The sequence below is a fragment of the Acartia tonsa genome, chromosome 6, assembly GCF_053477335.1.
Source record: "Acartia tonsa isolate MP-2025a chromosome 6, ASM5347733v1, whole genome shotgun sequence".
In the NCBI taxonomy this organism is placed as follows: Eukaryota; Metazoa; Arthropoda; class Copepoda; order Calanoida; family Acartiidae; genus Acartia; species Acartia tonsa.
This window is the reverse complement of record NC_137265.1, coordinates 16,885,733-16,904,725: the sequence shown is the minus strand read 5'-3', so window position 1 is coordinate 16,904,725 and position 18,993 is coordinate 16,885,733. Positions and strand designations below refer to the sequence as shown.

At 34.6% G+C, this 18,993-nt stretch overlaps 2 protein-coding genes and 1 long non-coding RNA gene across 10 annotated transcripts in view; all 3 read right to left on the bottom strand.

Moving 5' to 3' along the window:
• Positions 1 to 1,459: 1,459 nt before the first annotated feature.
• LOC145321993 (uncharacterized) lies at positions 1,460 to 4,825 on the bottom strand. Its single transcript, XR_013880479.1, has 2 exons — positions 4,698 to 4,825; positions 1,460 to 1,599 (listed from the first exon to the last, which is right to left on the bottom strand). It is a non-coding gene; the product is annotated as an uncharacterized LOC145321993 (long non-coding RNA).
• A 416-nt stretch (positions 4,826 to 5,241) lies between these two features.
• Positions 5,242 to 10,418, bottom strand: LOC145321992 (uncharacterized). 2 transcript variants are annotated; one of them, XM_080163713.1, is made up of 4 exons: positions 10,349 to 10,418; positions 7,959 to 8,053; positions 6,813 to 6,935; positions 5,242 to 6,622 (listed from the first exon to the last, which is right to left on the bottom strand). In XM_080163713.1, the coding sequence occupies exons 3-4, from the start codon at positions 6,912 to 6,914 to the stop codon at positions 5,393 to 5,395; spliced, it is 1,332 nt and encodes a 443-aa protein (XP_080019839.1). In that variant the 5' UTR covers positions 6,915 to 6,935; positions 7,959 to 8,053; positions 10,349 to 10,418; the 3' UTR covers positions 5,242 to 5,392. The 2 variants fall into 2 exon arrangements, with proteins under 2 accessions (XP_080019839.1, XP_080019840.1); XM_080163714.1 differs by having other exon boundaries at positions 6,825 to 6,935.
• A 716-nt stretch (positions 10,419 to 11,134) lies between these two features.
• Positions 11,135 to 18,993, bottom strand: part of LOC145321990 (uncharacterized) — a 28,395-nt gene continuing 20,536 nt past the window's right edge. Inside the window, exons 7-8 of one of the 7 annotated variants that reach the window (XR_013880473.1) lie at positions 16,321 to 17,955; positions 11,135 to 11,486 (exon numbers count right to left, since the gene is read on the bottom strand). Coding sequence is in view for 1 of the 7 variants with exons in the window: in XM_080163712.1 (XP_080019838.1) it covers positions 16,472 to 17,955 (1,484 nt within the window). In the remaining 6 variants the exon portion in view is untranslated. Of the gene's footprint in view, positions 11,487 to 16,115; positions 17,956 to 18,993 lie in introns of those variants that run through there. The other 6 variants (XR_013880474.1, XR_013880475.1, XR_013880476.1 and 3 more) reach the window with 6 other exon arrangements.

Genomic DNA, 18,993 nt, shown 5'->3' with positions numbered 1-18,993 from the left:
GTAATAAATAGCCCAATTTACTGCCAATGTACCCTTCCACCCTGACAATATCGTTCGTACATGCAGATTTTTTTATAATTTCTTTCAGTAAAACAATACACAAAAGCGAAATTTTTTCTGTACAAAAGATGGCTTATTTGTTGGTATTCCTAAATATTTCCTGATAGATTAATGGATATATTATTACATGGATTTTACACCAGATTTTCATGTTTTGTAATAAAGTAAAACTAGCAGTTAGCAAAAATAACGATACAACCCCTTCAACTACGTTTACCCCATCCCTTCCCCCAAACTGGACCAACAAACGAGTTCCATGTTAGCAAGCTAAATCAACAAGTTTTTCCCTAACTTATTATCCACTTATCTACATCCATTGATAGATTGCAAGCAGAAGTGCATATACAATTTCTTCTTATTGTTTAAACAAACAAGGTCAATTATGTCAATCAGTAGCGCGGCAATAACAAGCTAATTGAATCAATTTTGAAGTTCAGTCAACTGCCACATTAAATACCTAATATGTTAGATAACTATTTATACTGTCCCAAGCTTCTATAAAAAAGATCAGTAAATAGCCTGAAACCATCCCATGACATTTGTAAGGCTTCTCTGAAAAGTAAAACTTATTCGGACTAGCATTTACAACACAAATTACTACTTACTTTTAATATTAGGATTGTAAAGTTAATAGATGATGCAAAAAAAACTAATTATCTAATAAATCAGGGCTCGGCATCTGCGGGTAAGCCGCATGACCTTTGAGCCTCAGTAAAATAGACGTTTTATAATCACCAGAAAATCCCCTATTTGTCTAAACCGATACCTAATATGGTCAGCTTCCTTTAAGCACCAGAGTGGATGTAAAGTTGAGGTTTACGCGTGACTGAGGCGTGGCTGCCAAATCTCAATTCTGTTAAATAAATAATGGTTAATCTATACCTGGCGATCTAGAATTTCTTTTAAAGTAAACTCCTGGATAGGCATACTTACATATTGAATAACTATGACGTAAAAAGTAAATTATGTAATAATGTTGCTTCCTATAATGTTAACTTAAAACAATGGACTGCATTATTATCTTTATTGTTTAGTATAGTTGCTTTTTATTAACATTTTTATAATCATAAAATTAAACTTTTAATTCAGTAAAACTAGTTTATATGCCTCTATACTCTAAGGCAGGGCGAAGGTCAGGAAAATAGCCTAAAACCACCATAACCCAATAATAAAGCTTCAATGTAAAGTACAATCAATTCGGATCTAGAGTTTCTGAAATATTTAGCTTCAGACAAAAAAAAACCTACCTACCATTTTACAAGAAACGAAATTCTTGGAATATATGCAATGCATTTAAAAATAACGCAGTTTTATAGTTCAATTTTATTTATCTACCTATATCATAAAGTTTTATGTTTTTGCAATCTTCATAAAGATACTAACAAAAGATTTTTACAAAAATATTTAATGTTTTATTATGAATTACGATTAAATTTGATTGAGCCTCGTAATGTTTTGAATTTTCAAATATTACTTACTGTTTGAATCAAATTGAAAACAGAAAAAATACAATATAATTTGATTTTCATGGGTAGGTACCTAGTTTAGAATTCACACGCTTTTCCTCAACAGTTTGGCGGATTTAAAACCAACACGCATCAAGCGGTCAATGGATCCTATAAATATACACATTTGCTGAATCAAAACTGGTTTTACCTAAATTGTATCTGCTCCTTCTTCGTGTCTATAGTATTTCAAAGATTTTTAATAAAAATATGTGATTATTTGACTTTAAAATAACCTTTAATCAAAAATCATCTTATAGTTTAAAGCTTGTAAATATAATTTTGTCATATTTGTTGAGGCTTTAAAACAATATTTTTATAGACATTTTAACACTGCATATTTAGGATGTATAACAGTGGTTATTTTATGCATTATTAGTGATATAAAAAGTCATATAAAAAGCACTAATCCTTATTGATTAGATACTTAGCCGTTTATTACACAAATGTCTATCTTTTTTGTTCTAAACCATTTTAAATTTTATATGGATAAAATTTTGATATAATGAAACAGTAAGTAGGTTAATATATGACACGAAAGGTTCATTTAAAAACATTACTTTAAAAGATATACTTGAATACACTTCATTTACCATTTTATTACTTAATAGTTACTAGGTAAAGTAAATGTTTTTTAACTTTAATTGCATTAAAGTTGACAAGAATTTGACAATGATCATCTGATATGTTTTGTAAGTAAACAGTATGTATTTTATCTGTAGCTTAAGATTTCGATAGCTGATTTAGTTCTACACTCTAGGAAAGCTTCACGTACATAGGACCCAGGATGGGTTCAGGCTATTTGATTTTTAGATTTAAGTCTCTGGATGATTTTATGCTTTACCCCTTAGAAAACAGACCAACTAGATGCTAGGGGCACAATCGCTATTTTTTTTATATAGAGATATATATAGTATATATTAATTTAACATCAAATTAATGTCTGGTGTATTAAAGATTATTTTGCAATTGAAAACAATTTTTATTTAATTTTGTATCTTATTTAAGACATAGCAAAACCTTTTTCAAATGTGATCATAATCTACATAGGTCAAAGATTTTGGTCGTTGTGGATCTATAATTATAATTTTTTTAAAAAATAGACTTTTTCTGATGCTTTATTTTAATATTAAAGCTTTTCTTTATTAAGGGTTGGTCTGTCTGTCCATAACGGATAGCTCTTATCATTAATTTAGGCCTTTTATAATTGTCCTATTGATTTCATACTTGGCATGGTTATTCCTTTAGTAGTAAGGTACGATTTAGAAAGCATAGCAATTCTACAAAAAGTTTTAAACCTTTTTGTACAAGGTACAACGTTATAAACGAGGCACATCTATAATAAAGTCCTAAAAATGTAGGAATGTCCTTAAACAGTTTGTTGTAATTTGGAACAAATTTACTTAATAGAAAAACTATTTATTGTATAATGAACTATTCAGTTTTTAACTAATTAGACTATACTTATTAATAACTTTCCTTTGATATAATCAATTAAATGCCTAATTTCTTCAACAATCTATTGTTTATGTGTTTGATAACTTATACTATTGTGTCTTTCATACAAAATTCGAGTGTTAAATTGGTTATTGTTTCTATATAAACAAGGATGAAAACATCCATAAAACCAAGCTATGAAACCGTAGGACAAACGAACATTATTAATTGTATAGTTTCAGAACTGAATAATCAGAATATAAATTTATTAAAGTCTAAACAAAATTATGATTAAATTTTTAAAAACTGTTTAAATACAAGTTAATGGTTAAGGACATAATTACATTTTTAGGACTTGATAAAGAGATGCATCGCTTATAACATTGTACTTTGTTGTCCTAGGAATCAGTTTCCCAAAATTCAGTTCAATCGGATAATTTTATCACATAAAAATATGTTGTTTTAAATTTTTTTTAAATCAATTGTTTAAATTGGGCGTTCGGAAATTCTGGTAACGATTTTAGAGTAGCTACACTTTCTAAATCGTACCTTAATACTACAGGAATAACCTTGCAAAGTTTGAAATCGATAGGAAAATTCTAAATTAACGGAAAAAAGCTAACCGTTCCACTAAAAAAGCTAACATTTCCACCTTCAAATCTAACTTTTATTGACGGACAGACGACGTACGGACGGACTGACCCTAATTATAGAAAAGCTTCGCTTTTAATAACCGTAAATATGTTGTAAATAAATTCTGTCAGTATATTTAAAAGCGAAGCTTTTCTATAATTAGGGTCGGTCCGTCCGTACGTCTTTCACAAACGGATAGCTTTTTTGTTAATTTAGGCATGTTAGAGATGTCATATCGATTTCAAACTTTGCATGGTGATTCCTTTAGTAATTAGGTACGATTTAAAAGCATAGCAACTCTATAATCATTACAAGAATGTCCGTACATCCATTTTAAACATATTGATTTTTTACCTTTTTAACAACAAATTTTTATGTGATCTAATCATCCGATTTATCTGATTTTTGGTTTGCTGATTCCTGGGGCAACAAAGTATAAGTTATAAGCGAAGCAACTCTATAATCAAGTCATAAAAATGTAAGTATGTCCATAAACATTATCCTGAATCAAGCAGTTTTCAACAAATTTACTTACAATTTTGCTTCGACTCTTATACATTTATATTCTGATTATTCAGTTCTGAAACTATACAAGTGTTAATGTCCTTTTGTCCTACCGTTTCAGTGCTTCGCTTTTATGGATATTGTCATAATTGTTTAGTTGAATAATATGTTGATTTTTCATTACTGTTTTTACTTTCTAAGTTTAAGATTTCAAGGTAATTTGAAGAAAAAAAGCATTAATTAAAACCAGAAGGTACCGCCTTCGACAATTTCATGAGTTATAATTAATCTACAAAAAAAAGTTTTTAAAACAACTACTGCTTTCATGTGTTAGAGGTAATATACATTTTACATCAAAGGCTATTTAAAAGTCAAATTTGCACACATTTTTAGTCAAATTCTTAAAAATTCTATAATCCGGAAGAAGGAGCAGATACAAATTAACTAAAACCAGTTTTGATTTTGCAAATATGTCTATTTATAGGATCCATTGACCGCTTGTTGCGTGTTGGTCTTAAATCCGCTAAACTGTTGAGGAAAAGTGTGTTCAGTATTTACAATAATGAGAATTTAAAGAATTAGTTTCCCAGTATGGCCTCGAAACCGATTAATATCCGCAAATCATAACCAGTTCTCAACCATACTGATAAATCATTTAAAACACCGTATTACAGACAACAAGTCATAATGTTAATACCAGTTTTGTTAACCCGGGCCTTAGGTACCTCGGGACTAGCAAAACTAATTTCAATCTTCTAATTTTTCATTGTTATATCAGCTGAAAGCTGTCTATAATAAGATGCGATAAATAACTATTACAATATTTATATTTTCTTTAAAAATGCAATTCAATGTAAAGGCAGGTACCTAATATTTTATATAGGTAATATGTTATTCAAATTCATTAATATTTGTATACATTTCTTGATACCTACCATAGTAGATTTGGAAATTCATTAGAATTATATCTCTCCTTTACCAGGGGTAATTAAAAATATTTTTTTTTGTTAATGCTATTAGTCTTGGGAGGCCCTCCCCCCCCCCCATTAAAAAAAATATAGAAGCCACCCTAAGTGACTAAGGAGCTAAAAAAAATTATGTATGCATTCTACAATATAATATTAATATGCACCAATAATAAGTTGGGTGATTATTTTCTAAAATAGAAATAAAGAAGGATTTTTAAATAACCAAAGGGTAGATTACATAAATATAAATACATCTTTTCAACTGATACAAACTAAATGTTTATATCAACTTTCCTCTTCATCTATAATTTCTTGTTTTATAGTTTCATCATTTTCGGTCTTGATATTGTGTTTTATAGTTTCCTCATCGTTCTCCGTCTTCATATTGATGCAAAGGAAATCTGCAGCAGCAAAATCCTCCCCATCAATAATTTCTTGTTTGATTGCATCTTCGCTACATTCAACAAAATTGGACGAAGCAACCAAGTTTTGTGTAGATTCAAACTTTATGCGATGCTTTTTCGATCTGAGATGTTGGTTCAGCTCTGAACTGGTGTAATAAGATTTCTGGCATAATGTACAAGAGAAATTCTTTTCACCTGTATGATACCTCTTGTGTATGTGTAAATGGCTGGTGTCATGAAATGTCTTTTCACAGAAATCACATTTGTAAGGCTTTTCACCCCTATGACGTCTCATGTGTGTATTCAAACCACCAACTTGTGAAAATTTTTGCCCACACAAATCACATGAGTATCTTTTCTCCCCTGTATGGGTTCTAGTGTGTTTGATCAAACAACTATTTGTCATAAAAGTTTTTTCACAAAGGCCATATTCACATTTGAATGGCCGTTCACCTGTATGTATAAGCATGTGTCTTTTTAAGCTATCTTTTTGAGGATACACCTTTTCACATATTTCGCATGGGAATAGCGTTACCTCTTTGTGAAATCTTTTATGCTTGGACAAGCCACTCATCCGTGTAAAAGACCTCTCACATTCAGTACATTTATACGGCCTCTCGCCTGTGTGTGTTCGCATGTGTAGTTCTAGGTATTTCTCGCTAGAGAATTCTCTACTACATATTTCACATGGGAGAACCATTACCTCAGATGGATTGTGACTTCTTTTATGTTTGTTCAAGTTAGTCAACCGTGTAAAAGACTTTTCACATTCGTCACATTTAAAGGGACTCTCGCCCGGGTGTTTTTTTCTCGTGTGAAACTCTAGGTTTGCCTCGGTAGTGAAATCCTCTTTACATATATCACAGGTGATCATAGTTTTTGTTTCATACTGACTCTCGCTCGCCGTGTGTGTTCTCATGTGAAGCTCTAGGTTTGACTCACTAGAGAATTCTTCACTACATATATCACAAGTGATCATGGTGGTTTCTTTTCTTTGTTCCTTTAAACTCTCGTCCGTGTGCATGCTCTTGTAAAAATCTAGGTTTGCATCACTAGAGAATTCTGTACTACATATATCACTGGTGTTCGTGGTGGTTTCTTTTTCTGGTTCCTGAAAAAAAAGACAGGGTCTTTATTACAGAAGGATTGTGACTTTTAATATAGGTAAATCTTGGACATAAAAGCTTCGATCCGAGGGGCCAAAGACCCGGGCTATTGAAACTGATATTATTTATATGTTTTTATTCTGTCATTCGTAGAAAATTGTTTTTGATATGATGCTACACATAGTATTTACTTACAACTTTTCTTACCATGGTGTTCTCGCTCGTGTGTATTTTCGTGCGAAGCTCTAGGTTTGCATCGCCAGAGAATTCTTTACTACATATATCACTGGTGTTCATGACAGTTTCTTTTTCTGGTTCCTGAAAAAGAAAGGGTCTTTATTGCAAAATGATTATGACCAATTAAGATGACTTAAATCTTCGGATCATGGAAAGAAAACGAAGTGGCGGGTTTCGTTGTATTTCCACAGTAGCTTTTGTTAGGTTATTCAAGGTTAGGATAGGTAAATGTTAACGATTGTCCCACAGGGAAATGGGCCCGCAGGGTTAGAGCTTACCCCCCCCCCATCCCCCCATCCAAGGAGCTAGAAAAAGGAGAAAAGCTACTGTGAAAATACGACGAAACCCACTTCTTTGTTTTTTTTTCATGATCCAAATCTTATTTGTTTGGATAAAAGATAACAAACTTTAAAAAATAGAGTAGGTACCTACGTAATTTTGCTCATTTTTAGTAGAGGTATCTATGTGTTTAAAACACTTCATAACAGGAGTAAAACGCTAAAAAAATGGCCAAACCGCCTCTAACGCCAAAATCTTTCTTCTGCTTTTTCTCGCCAAATTAGACAATTTTGTATTATTTGAGACAAAATGACACTTGTGATTTTATGGGGCGTAGAATTGTGACATTTTTCAAATATTATGAAGAATAAAAATGAATCTTGTGGAGAATAAACACCCCTGAATATAACCTAACCTAACCTGACTTAAAGTAGGTAATAAATAAACATAAAACTACCACCTCCCAAATTTTTTTTAAAAATTAGGTGGGAGGAGGGTCGTAAGTGCTCATCTAACTACTTCTTTTTAATCCTATAACTTTTCTTCTCATACTGACGGGTACTACCTTCCATTAGCAAACCCTGTAATTTTCAGGGATCTAAGTCAATGGCCGATAAATTAATGTACGTCCCACTCCCCAATGATGATACACAAAATTACCACTTCTGTAGCGAAAGATTAGTAGTTGAATCGTTTCAACACTCAACTTAATAAACTAAACAATCAAAATTCACTTTAGTCTCCAACGAATAAGAAAACGTTATTGTGTGGGGACTAGTGTAATAAAAAACCCATTGTCCCGTCTCTCTCTCTCTGTTATTTTACCTCTGCTGTTTCTTCATCCTTGCCAAGAACATTTCTGTCAGTTTCATCGAGAACAGATTGATCATTTCCGACTTTAGGCTCGTCCAGTCCTCAGTCTAAAATATATAATTGTCTTTTTAACTGGGAGATTTTATTTAAATGGCCCTTTCACAATGATTAGTAAAATATCAGGGGTGTATATTTTGCATGGAATCCTCTGCTAAACGGGGGGGGGGGGGGGGGGATAAAAATATGTAGGGTAGTGCGGGGTTATTCCGGTCAATTTTTTGCTTCAACTTAAAAAAAAAACATACTTCCCAAAAACTTTTTCCGGTTTTTATGAGTGCAAATGAACGATATGGCAATAACGAAGAAGCCTGTCTTGGTCCCATTAAGATCTCGCAACTAGAAGTCGGTCAAAAATCGGTTTAAAGGGCGGCGGTTGGCCTATACCGGAATAACCCCACCGTTGGGGCTATTTCGGTCAGTTGACTTTGGGGGGGGGAACACCCCCTTAAAATATTTTTTTTTAACATTTTAAACTATGAGTAGAAAGCTGAGGTCATTAGCTTTCTAACGGTACTAGTCGCATGCAGATCAGAAAATTTTTTGAACACATTTTGCCCATTTTAAAAAAGTCGGTAAAATCGCAAAAAAAACATCGATTTTTTTCATGCAAACTTTAAAAAAAAAATCATACTTTTTATTTTATGATTAGGTTTTTTTAAGCTTTATACATAAATTAGAGGCAATTTCTGATTAGCAGGTCTTGGAATTTCTTGAAAAAAGTGATTTTTTCCCCAAAAATTTTTAATTTTAAAAATCCTGCCAGTTTTGACAGCAGTTTTTGATACAATTTTTCTTGTCTCAAATTGGCTAGGATTGACCTACAAGGGTGGTTAAAGTGTCTAAAGATGCAAAATTACATGCCTGACAATTAACTCGAAATGATATGGGGTCTAACTCTAATATTTCAACACATTTTATGCAACAGGAATTTTGAAAATGCAAAATTTTGAATATGTACTCTAAATCTTGGAGATAGAACCCATATCCTGGGGAGTTTTTGTTAGGACATGCAAAGAGCTTTCTATAGACACCTTAAACACCTTTCTAGCTTAATCCTAGCCGATTTGACATAAAAAATCCAAACCGCGCAAAAATCACGAACACCCTCTTATACGAAAAAGATGCAAGGATTTCATATGGAATTTTAAATCTTCTAGCGGTCTTTCTAATAGACATACCCCTTCTTACATGAGCCAATGCAGCTGATACATCTTCAGGCAAATATTTAAGGCGTTCCTTTGGGTGATATACTCTTCCCATTACTATAAAAATGTAGCTGAAAAATTTTAAATGTCTTTACAATTTGAAAAGCTTAGGCAACAAAACATGACATAATACAAGCAGTAAAATGACTAATAATGTACATCTAACAACAGGCAAGGCAATGATTAAAGCTTAGGTCATGCATTGAGGTTGTTCATGCTTCCAGATCATCTGAAAAAAAAATTAGGGTATCATAAATTTATAAATACAGTAATAAAAAAAAGTAAAAAAAGTGACCGGAATAGACCCTTTTTTTGAGACGAAAAAAAAATTATGAAAAAATCAAGTTAGAACAACGCCTCCAATTGCAAACGATAAATGAATGCCATATCTTTCATTTTACAAAAACCCGGGGGTCAATAGGACTTACCATTTTTTCACAATTTTAGATTGAACATGGCCTATTTTGAAATTTTTTTTTTGCAAATTTTTTGCAACTTTTTGAGGGCAAAAAAATCATAGAAGGAGTGATCTGACAAAAATTTGCTGAAGTAAGAAATGAAAGTATAGGCAATAAACTACAACTTTGCTTTTCTGAAGATCTCTCGCAAACGTTTAGAACACCGTTAAAAAACGGTTTTAAAAAAGTTGGTCGAGTGACCGGAATTAGACCCCCCTACCGCATTAACCCCGCACTACCCTATAAGGGGGAAGAAAGAAAAACAGTCCTGAAAACATTTTTACATCCCCCCCCCCCCCCTCCTCGGGTAAAAAAATCGGGGTTACAAAATTAATACCTATAATAAAGAGTAGGTACTGAAAACATTTTTCCTTTTCTGGGAAAAACTTAGGGGAGGGGGGGGGGGGAGGATATTTCTCAGCACGGGAAAAAATTAATTTTGTGCAAAATATACACCCCTGTATTAAAATAAAAAGTTACAAGATTACAAGTTTTGTTGGCCCGGTGTTAATTTTTATTAGTTAGTTTTTTTTAATGTTTTATCTTATTACTGTCTGTAATTCGATGCTAGACATGATTTTCCAGTATTGCTGAGAAACAGTACAAATCAGGGTATATTAATCGGTTTAGAAGCCATACTGAAAATCATTAACTTGTATTTAGTTACTACTTTTCTCACCATGGTTTTCGGACAGGAAAATTTTCAGCTGTACCATATAGGTAGGTGACTATTACATTTTTTTTTATCTGAAAAAAAAAATAATCGTAGTTTTTCACTTCACAAGTAAGAAATGCTCCATCCACTCATAATGGGAGGCAATACTCTAACAACCACTAAAGGATATTACGTTAGGTAACAGACAATCAACCTATTGATTGCACGACCTTTCTCATCACCCTTCTTTCATTGTTAAAAAACATACACAAGATAGCTACCATTTTAAACGTCTCTAGTATTAGGCAGTGTGGTCCAGACTCGAGTTTAACACCCGTATAAATAGACACGATATCAATTAAGCTGGTGCCATTGACGACTAATAAAAAAAAACTATCCATTCTGTAGATTAAAAATAGTTGTTGAAATATTTGAACGCTAAACACAATGAACCAACCAATCAATATTCAATAAAATTCCCAGAAATTGTTAAGCCAACAAATAAAATTAAGTAATTATAAACTAGAGTAATAAGCAGCTCATTGCCCCCTTCCTTCCTGTAATCAAACCACCTTTGAAAAAGTTTTAGGAAAGCTATTATTTAGGTACCAACATAAAATTACACCCAAGAAACTTTAAGCCCACCCCCCCACTTAACTTTCCTTAACATCTCATTTTTAAATCTAATAAGCCTTTGGACCTATGAATAAACAATATAATATATCTTACAATATAAACAGACAGAGTAAATTACAAAGAGCATTGATATAGGAATATGCAATTAACATGTGAAACAGAAAAACTACTAAATTAGCAGAGCATTAATAATGTGTATTAAAAGTATAATAAACAAACAGGAGTCCATAGCAAACAAATAAAAACAAGGCTAAAATATTGATATTATAATATTATATGTAAATTAGGTCAGGTGTAAATAATAATAAGTTTTATATAATATACAAGTTAATTCATTTTTTAAGTTCATAGCATTAATTTTTAAAACATTTCACCAGAAAATTAACAAATAAGTTTACATTTTGTCCGGACAAAAAATGAAATTACAATAGATTTAATTAAACAAACAATTTTTGTATAATGATATTATCTTGTGCTTGCTACCTATTCGTCTATAGCATACAATTGAAAAGCTTGTACTCTCTACCTATAGAAATGTATCCAATCTGACCCCAAAAACTTGTGTAAAAAGGGGTACCCCCATGAAGGAAAATAAATGAGAAATATTTATATATTAGTTGCATGAATCACAAGTATTTTTCTCCTCTAGAAGCATGTTATCTAATGATAGAAAATGCAACATAAGTATGCTGCTTCAAAATAGTATAATGAAAAAAAATCACCGACTTTTCATTGAAAGATTCTTGATGAAACTACCTTCAGTACTGTATCTATCTTTTAAAGCAAAGCGAGCTTTACTAACCAAAATTATGTCAATTAAACAAAAAAAAAACCGCTTAAATAACTTTTGTTTTGCATAGAATATACTAATTTTAAAGATAAGCGGTACACAGGGGTGTATATTCTACATGGGATCCCCGGCTCAGGGGGGGGGGGGGGGATAAAAACTTAGTGGTTGGAGGGAAAAAAAATGTAAAAATTAAGAAAACTGAAAACATTTTTTCCATTCCCCCCCCCCTCCTTGGTAAAAAAAAACTAAAAGAATGTGGGTATTATCCTCTTAGAAATTTTTTTTTCAATATTGAAAATTTGAGTACCCCCCCCCCCCCCCACAGAGAACTATGAACTCTGGCCGCAGCGCTCGGCTCCCTAGCCTGCCTAGCCGCAGCGCTCGGCCCCCTTGCCTGCCTAGCCGCAGCGCTCGGCTCCCTAGCCTAAAACCTAACCTAACCTAAAATAGTTGTTCGTCGGTAGTCGGGGGGGGGGGGGGGGGGGGGGGTACAAAATTGAAAAAATTGAAGAAAAAAATTTCTAAGAGGATAACGCCGAATATACACCCCTGGCGGTACATTAACGATTAAAATAAATATTTCAGATTCGATAAAAGAGGATGTTCTAAAAAATTAAAGGATTCTCCCATAAGGAACTTTTTTTTATTTTTCCCTACTATACAAAAAATTAAGGGGGGGGGTGCGTAATGACATAAGCTCTTAAACCGTGAACAAAATGGTCTAAATATTGAGCTAGACCCTTCAAACTTGGTATATAAGCCTAGTCCTATAGGTATTACATCTAAATGGCAAAAAAATCAAAAAAATTTTATTTTTAGGTTAGGTTAGGTAAGAAAAACCCTGCGGAAATGGGGTTTTTAGACTTTTTTGGTCTATTTTGATGTGGAAACTTGTCTTAAATTGTTTTTTCTTAGGGTTTTAACTTAATTACACTGGATCTATTCATATTGACATTATTTAAGATGATTCAGCAAGTCGGGGACCGACCCCAGGGGGCTAGGTGGGTGGCCCGCAGGGGTTAAGTTCATTTTTCCCAATATATTTGTTGTGATACATCAAATTATAGGTTTTTTAGGTCAAGGAACTCAAATTCAGAGCTAAAATAAGCATTAGACTAATCTGAAGCTAGCCCCAGCGGGCTAGGTTGGTGGCCCGCAGGGGTTAAGTGCATTTTTCTAATATATATCTTGTTATATATCAAACTATAGGTTTTTTAGGCCAAGAAACTCAAATTCTGAGCGAAAATTAGCATTAGACTGACCTGAAGCTAACCCCCCCGGGCTAGGTTGGTTTTCTGCAGGGCTTAAGAGCATTTACCTAACCTAACCTAGAAACTTACTTATATTTTTACAGGTTTTTTTCTTGAATAAACTGTGTCTATTAATGAGGACTTTATTTAAGATGATCCAGCAAGTCAGGGACCGACCCCAGCGGGCTAGGTGGGTGCCCGCAGGGGTTAAGTGCATTTTCCCAATATATATGATGTGATACATCAAATGATATGTTTTTTAGGTCAAAGAACTCAAATTCAGAGCTAAAATAAGCATTAGAATAATCTGAAGCTAATCCCAGCGGGCTAGCTGGGTTGCCCACAGGGCTTAAGTGCATTTTACCTAAGCTAACCTAGAAACTTACATTTATTATTTTTTTTAGGTTTTTTTTACTAGAATAAACTGTCCATTCATGAGGACTTTATTTAAGATGATCCAGCAAGTCGGGGACCGACCCCAGCGGGCTAGGTGGGTGGCCCGCAGGGGTTAAGTGCATTATTTCCAATATAGATCTTGTTATATATCAAAATAAAGGTTTTTTAGGTCAGTTAACTCAAATTCAGAGCTAGAATGAGCATAAGACTAATCTGAAACTAGCCCCAGCGGGCTAGGTTGGTGGCCCGCAGGGGTTAAATGCATTATTTCCAATAAAGATCTTGTTATATATCAAAATAAATATTTTTAAGGTCAAGAAACTCAAATTCAGAGCTAAAATTGGCATATGACTTACCTGAAGCTAACCCCTGCGGGCTAGGTAGATTTTCCACAGGGCTTATGTGCATTTTACCTAACCTAACCTAGAAACTTACTTATTCTTTTTGGTTTTTTCCTTGATTAAACTGTGTCTATTAATGAGGACATTATTTTAGATAATCCAGCAAGTTGGGGACCGACCCCAGCGGGCTAGGTGGGTGGCCCACAGGGGTGTAGTGCATTTTACTAAAGTATGTGTTGTCATACATCAAATTATAGGTTTTTTATGTCAAGAAACTCAAATTCAGAGCTATTTTAAGCATTAGACTGACCTAAGGCTAACCCCCGCGGATTAGATGGGTGGCCTGCAGGGGTAAATTTTCCAAATTATGTGTTGTTATACATCAAACTATAGGTTTTTAAAGTCAATTTGGAGCTAAAAAAAAACACAATAGCAACCTGATGCTATTTTTTTCGTGGTATGTGGTATACATTAAATTAAAAAATTGTATCCTATTACCATATTAAATTCTTCCACCGCTAACACTGTACTATCAAATTTGAAATTCTTTCAAATATATGCCATATAAATGTAGTTTAACCAATTAACCAGGAAAAATATGCAGTTCACTAAATTAAGTTCAAATGCATTCCGCGAAACTACCCCTTTGAATTTCTGGACCTAAAAAACCTATAATTTTATGTATGACAACTAAAAATGCACTTAACCCCTGCGGGCCACGCACCTAGCCTGCTGGGGTCTTAAATCTTAAATAATGTTCTAATAAATAGACACAGTTTATTCCAGAAAAAAAACCATAAAAAAACAAGTAAGGTTCTAGGTTAGGTAAAAACTTGCAGGCAACCCACCTAGCCCGCTGTGGCTAGCTTCAGATTAGTCTGATGCTTTTATTAGCTGTAAATTTGAGTTTCTTGACCTTAGAAACCTATACTTGGATGTATGACAACACATACTTTTTTTTAAAAAATGCATTTAACCCCTGAGGGACACCTACATAGCCCGCTGGGGTCGGTCTTCGACTTGCTGGATCATCTGAAATAAGGTCCTCATGAATGGACAGTTTATTTGAAAAAAAACCTATAAAAAAAAATATTAAGTGTAAGTTTCTAGGTTAGGTTAGGTAAAATGCACTTAAGCCCTGTGGGCTACCTATCTAGCCCGCTGGGGTTAGCTTCAGATTAGTCTAATGCTTATTTCAGCTCTGAATTTGAGTTCTTTGACCTAAAAAACATATAATTGGATTTATCATAACATATATATTGGGGAAAATGCACTTAACCCCTGCAGGCCACCCACCTAGCCCGCTGGGGTCGGTCTTCGACTTGCTGAATCATCTGAAATAAGGTCCTCATGAATGGACAGTTTATTCTAGAAAAAACCTAAAAAAAATAATAAATGTAAGTTTCTAGGTTAGCTTAGGTAAAATGCACTTAAGCCCTGTGGGCAACCCAGCTAGCCCGCTGGGGTTAGCTTCAGATTTTTCTAATGCTTATTTTAGCTCTGAATTTGAGTTCTTTGACCTAAAAAACATATCATTTGATGTATCACATCATATATATTGGAAAAATACACTTAACCCCTGCGGGCCACCCACCTAGCCCGCTGGGGTCGGTCCCCGACTTGCTGGATCATCTTAAAAAAAGTCTTCATTAATAGACACAGTTTATTCAAGAAAAAAACCTGTAAAAATATAAGTAAGTTTCTAGGTTAGGTTAGGTAAATGCTCTTAAGCCCTGCAGAAAGCCAACCTAGCCCGGGGGGGTTAGCTTCAGGTCAGTCTAATGCTAATTTTCGCTCAGAATTTGAGTTTCTTGAACTAAAAAACCTATAGTTTGATATATAATATAACAAGATATATATTAGAAAAAATGCACTTAACCCCTGCGGGCCACCAACCAAGCCCGCTGGGGCTAGCTTCAGATTAGTCTAATGCTTATTTTAGCTCTGAATTTGAGTTCCTTGACCTAAAAAACCTATAATTTGATGTATCACAACAAATATATTGGGAAAAATGAACTTAACCCCTGCAGGCCACACACCTAGCCCCATGGGGTCGGTCCCCGACTTGCTGAATCATCTTAAATAATGTCCATATGAATAGATACAGTGTAATTAAGTTAAAACCCTAAGAAAAAACAATTTAAGGCAAGTTTCCACATCAAAATAGACCAAAAAAATCCTAAAAACCCCATTTCCGCAGGGTTTTTCTTACCTAACCTAACCTAAAAATAAAAATTTTTGGATTTTTTTGCCATTTAGATGTAATACCTATAGGACTAGGCTTATATACCAAGTTTGAAGGGTCTAGCTCAATATTTAGACCATTTTGCTCACGGTTTAAGAGCTTATGTCATTACGCACCCCCCCCTTAGATCTTGCAGCTTAATAGATATAAATAAAGCAAAAAAAACATACAATATAACTGTATTAAAATAATCTTGCTTTAACCAAGAACTGAATGTAATATTTTTTTGAAAGTTTGTAACTTTTTAAAAATCAATATAAATTTTTAATCGATTTAAGGTTTTTTGTTCAGAATCTATTTTCAAATATTGAAAAAGTAAAAATATTAATTTAACATACTTTTCAGATTGTTACTTTAACAAAAAAAATTAGGGTTAAACTTAGAAGGTGAGTAGAAGTACATAGATATTGTATTGTTTACTTGCTTGACTTTATCGTTTTAAAAAAACACAATCTATCATTAATAAGCTTTTTTAATTTTCTGTGTTCACTAATTTCCACCGCCCGCCGATACTTGATGTTTATCACTGTGTTGTCCACCGGCGGCGCTGTTATTTACTGCCATATGTCCTCCAGCCGTCGCACCGCCGCTCTCTACCACAGACGGATCAACAATAGGAATCGCGGCTTTGGGCCGCTTTGACACAGGCCTCTGCGGTAACACATTTTGTGCGGTAGGATTAAAGTACGTCACTCCGCCGCGCACGGCTGCAAATCCTTCGGGGCCGCCGGATGCAGCGGCAGCCGCAAGCAAAACCGCTTCTGGCGGTGGCGGGTGTGGAGGACCGTTGGCAAAGCCGGCGGCAAGAATTGCCGGTGCGGGCACTGCGGTAATTGGCGGTGGGCCGCCTGCAGACGCAACAACCGCTGCAGGAACGTTAAATTGTACCGGGGAATTTTGATAGCTGAGAATTTGTGGGTGGGGTCCAGCTACACTCTGGATAAATGTTACAGGAGGTGGGTGAGGCAAGCCGCCGATGCTAACCAAAGTTGTAGGTGGAATCATACCAGCCGACGCAGATACCTGCGGCATCCTGGGGACTGTAGAGGCAGTGGCTGTAGATGTTTGGAAAGGGGCACCCCGCGGGGGACCTGAACACATAGCTGGATGGATACCCGCTCCTTCATAAAGATCTCGGGCTGTGGGTCGTCCCCCTAGCTCATTGGGGCTTAAACTTTTCTGATCTCTGGGGGCCGACGTCATATTTGGCCCCATCCCAACATTTGCTCCGCCTCCACGTCTTTGAGCAGAATAACGCTTTGTCTGCAGGCCTCCTCCAGGGCCCCCTTTGTGGCCCGGTAACGGTGGAAAAGGTTCATTTTCTTTGTTTATATCAATCTTGCCAAGATCCTCTCCCAAATCTTCTGGTCGGACAATGACACTCTGATCATGATGTCCGCGGTTTCTGTTATCTCTTGGGCCACCTCTACCGCCCCGCCAATGTCCGCCGCCAGTCCTATCTCCACCGCCAGATCTGTTATTGTATCCACCTCCATGATTTCCCAATTCCTCGGCAGGATGTTGTTGATGATATGCCCCCTTCCTATCATTATTCTCATTCATTTTTCTGTCGTTATATCTGTCCTGTCGTCGCCTGTCTTCATAGCCGCCTCTGTTGTTATACCCCCCTGACCCGCCACGCCCTCCACGTCCCCGTCCACCCCTGTCCCCTCCGCCTCTTTCATCTCCACCCCTTCCGCCACCTCCTCTAAATCCTCTACCACCTCCACGACCTCTCTCGTTTGTATTATTCATATCTCTATTAGGTCGAGGCTCTCTCTTATTATTATTTATTCTTTCTCTGTGCTGTGCAGGTTCCCGTTGATCTCGAGGCTCCCGGGGTTCCCGTTGTTCTCGTGGTTCTCTTGGCTCTCTGGGCTCCCTTGGTTCTCTTTGTTCCTTGTTGTTCGTTGTTTTGACTGTTTCTGTAATAATCTGGTTGTCTTCTTCAACTTCTTCTTCATCCTCGCCACCTGAAATTATATCATTTAGATTTCACTCAAACTATGGGTTAAAATGTAAAGAAACAAACTAAAAACTAAACCTAAAACAATAATCGTTGAACTTAAATTATTTACTTACTCCATTTCTATAATTTTATTGAATATTTTGTAAGCAATTTACTGAATTAACCTTCCTCCGATAATTTAAAGGTAACCAATGCAATGACAGAACAAGTTTATGATTTATTTTGATTTTATATTTTTCAATTTTAGTTATAAATATCATATGCAGACTGGCCAGCCAAATTTGAAAATAAAAAACGTATATAACGTACACCAAAAAAATACGTTACGTACATAAAAAAAGTAAAAAAACGTACATTCCTAATAAAAATAAGTTAAATAACTTCCTAGTTACTTATTATCAATACATTTAAGTCTACTAGCGGCTACCTGTAAAGAAGAACCCTAGCGGACTGACAGACATAAGATATCCTATTACTCTATTTAAAAAAACTAGCGTCTACGCTCCTAAAGGCCTCTAGGGGCACTTGAGGAGGGGAGAGTTGAATTCAATAACCCAATTTTTTTTATTTTAAAGAGGACTATCCACGAACAAGAGCACGTGATTCTAAGTACCTTCCAGCATTGATCCTGAGTATTTTCTTTCAGAATATAATAGGTCACTATCAATAATTAATATATTGACGAGAAAATTTATGTTTCACCACTTCAAGTTGAAGAAAAGTAAAAAAATGTCCACCATTTTTCGTTAAAATTCTATCAAACGTTTTGTTGAGTTCGGGGTGTCTTTAATTGTCCATGTTATCAAATGATAAAAATTAAAAAAAGTCAAAAGCACATTTACTATATCTCATATGTATGTTTAAATTAATGCTAATATGGATTAATTTACAATCTATATAACAAGAGTATTCGCATATGTATCATCAAATATCCATTTTATTAAAAGAATTAGCTTCATAAAAGTTTTCAAAATCAATTAAAATACCTAAAAAAACATGGTAAAAAAATAAATTTTCTCGTCAATATATTAATAATATATGG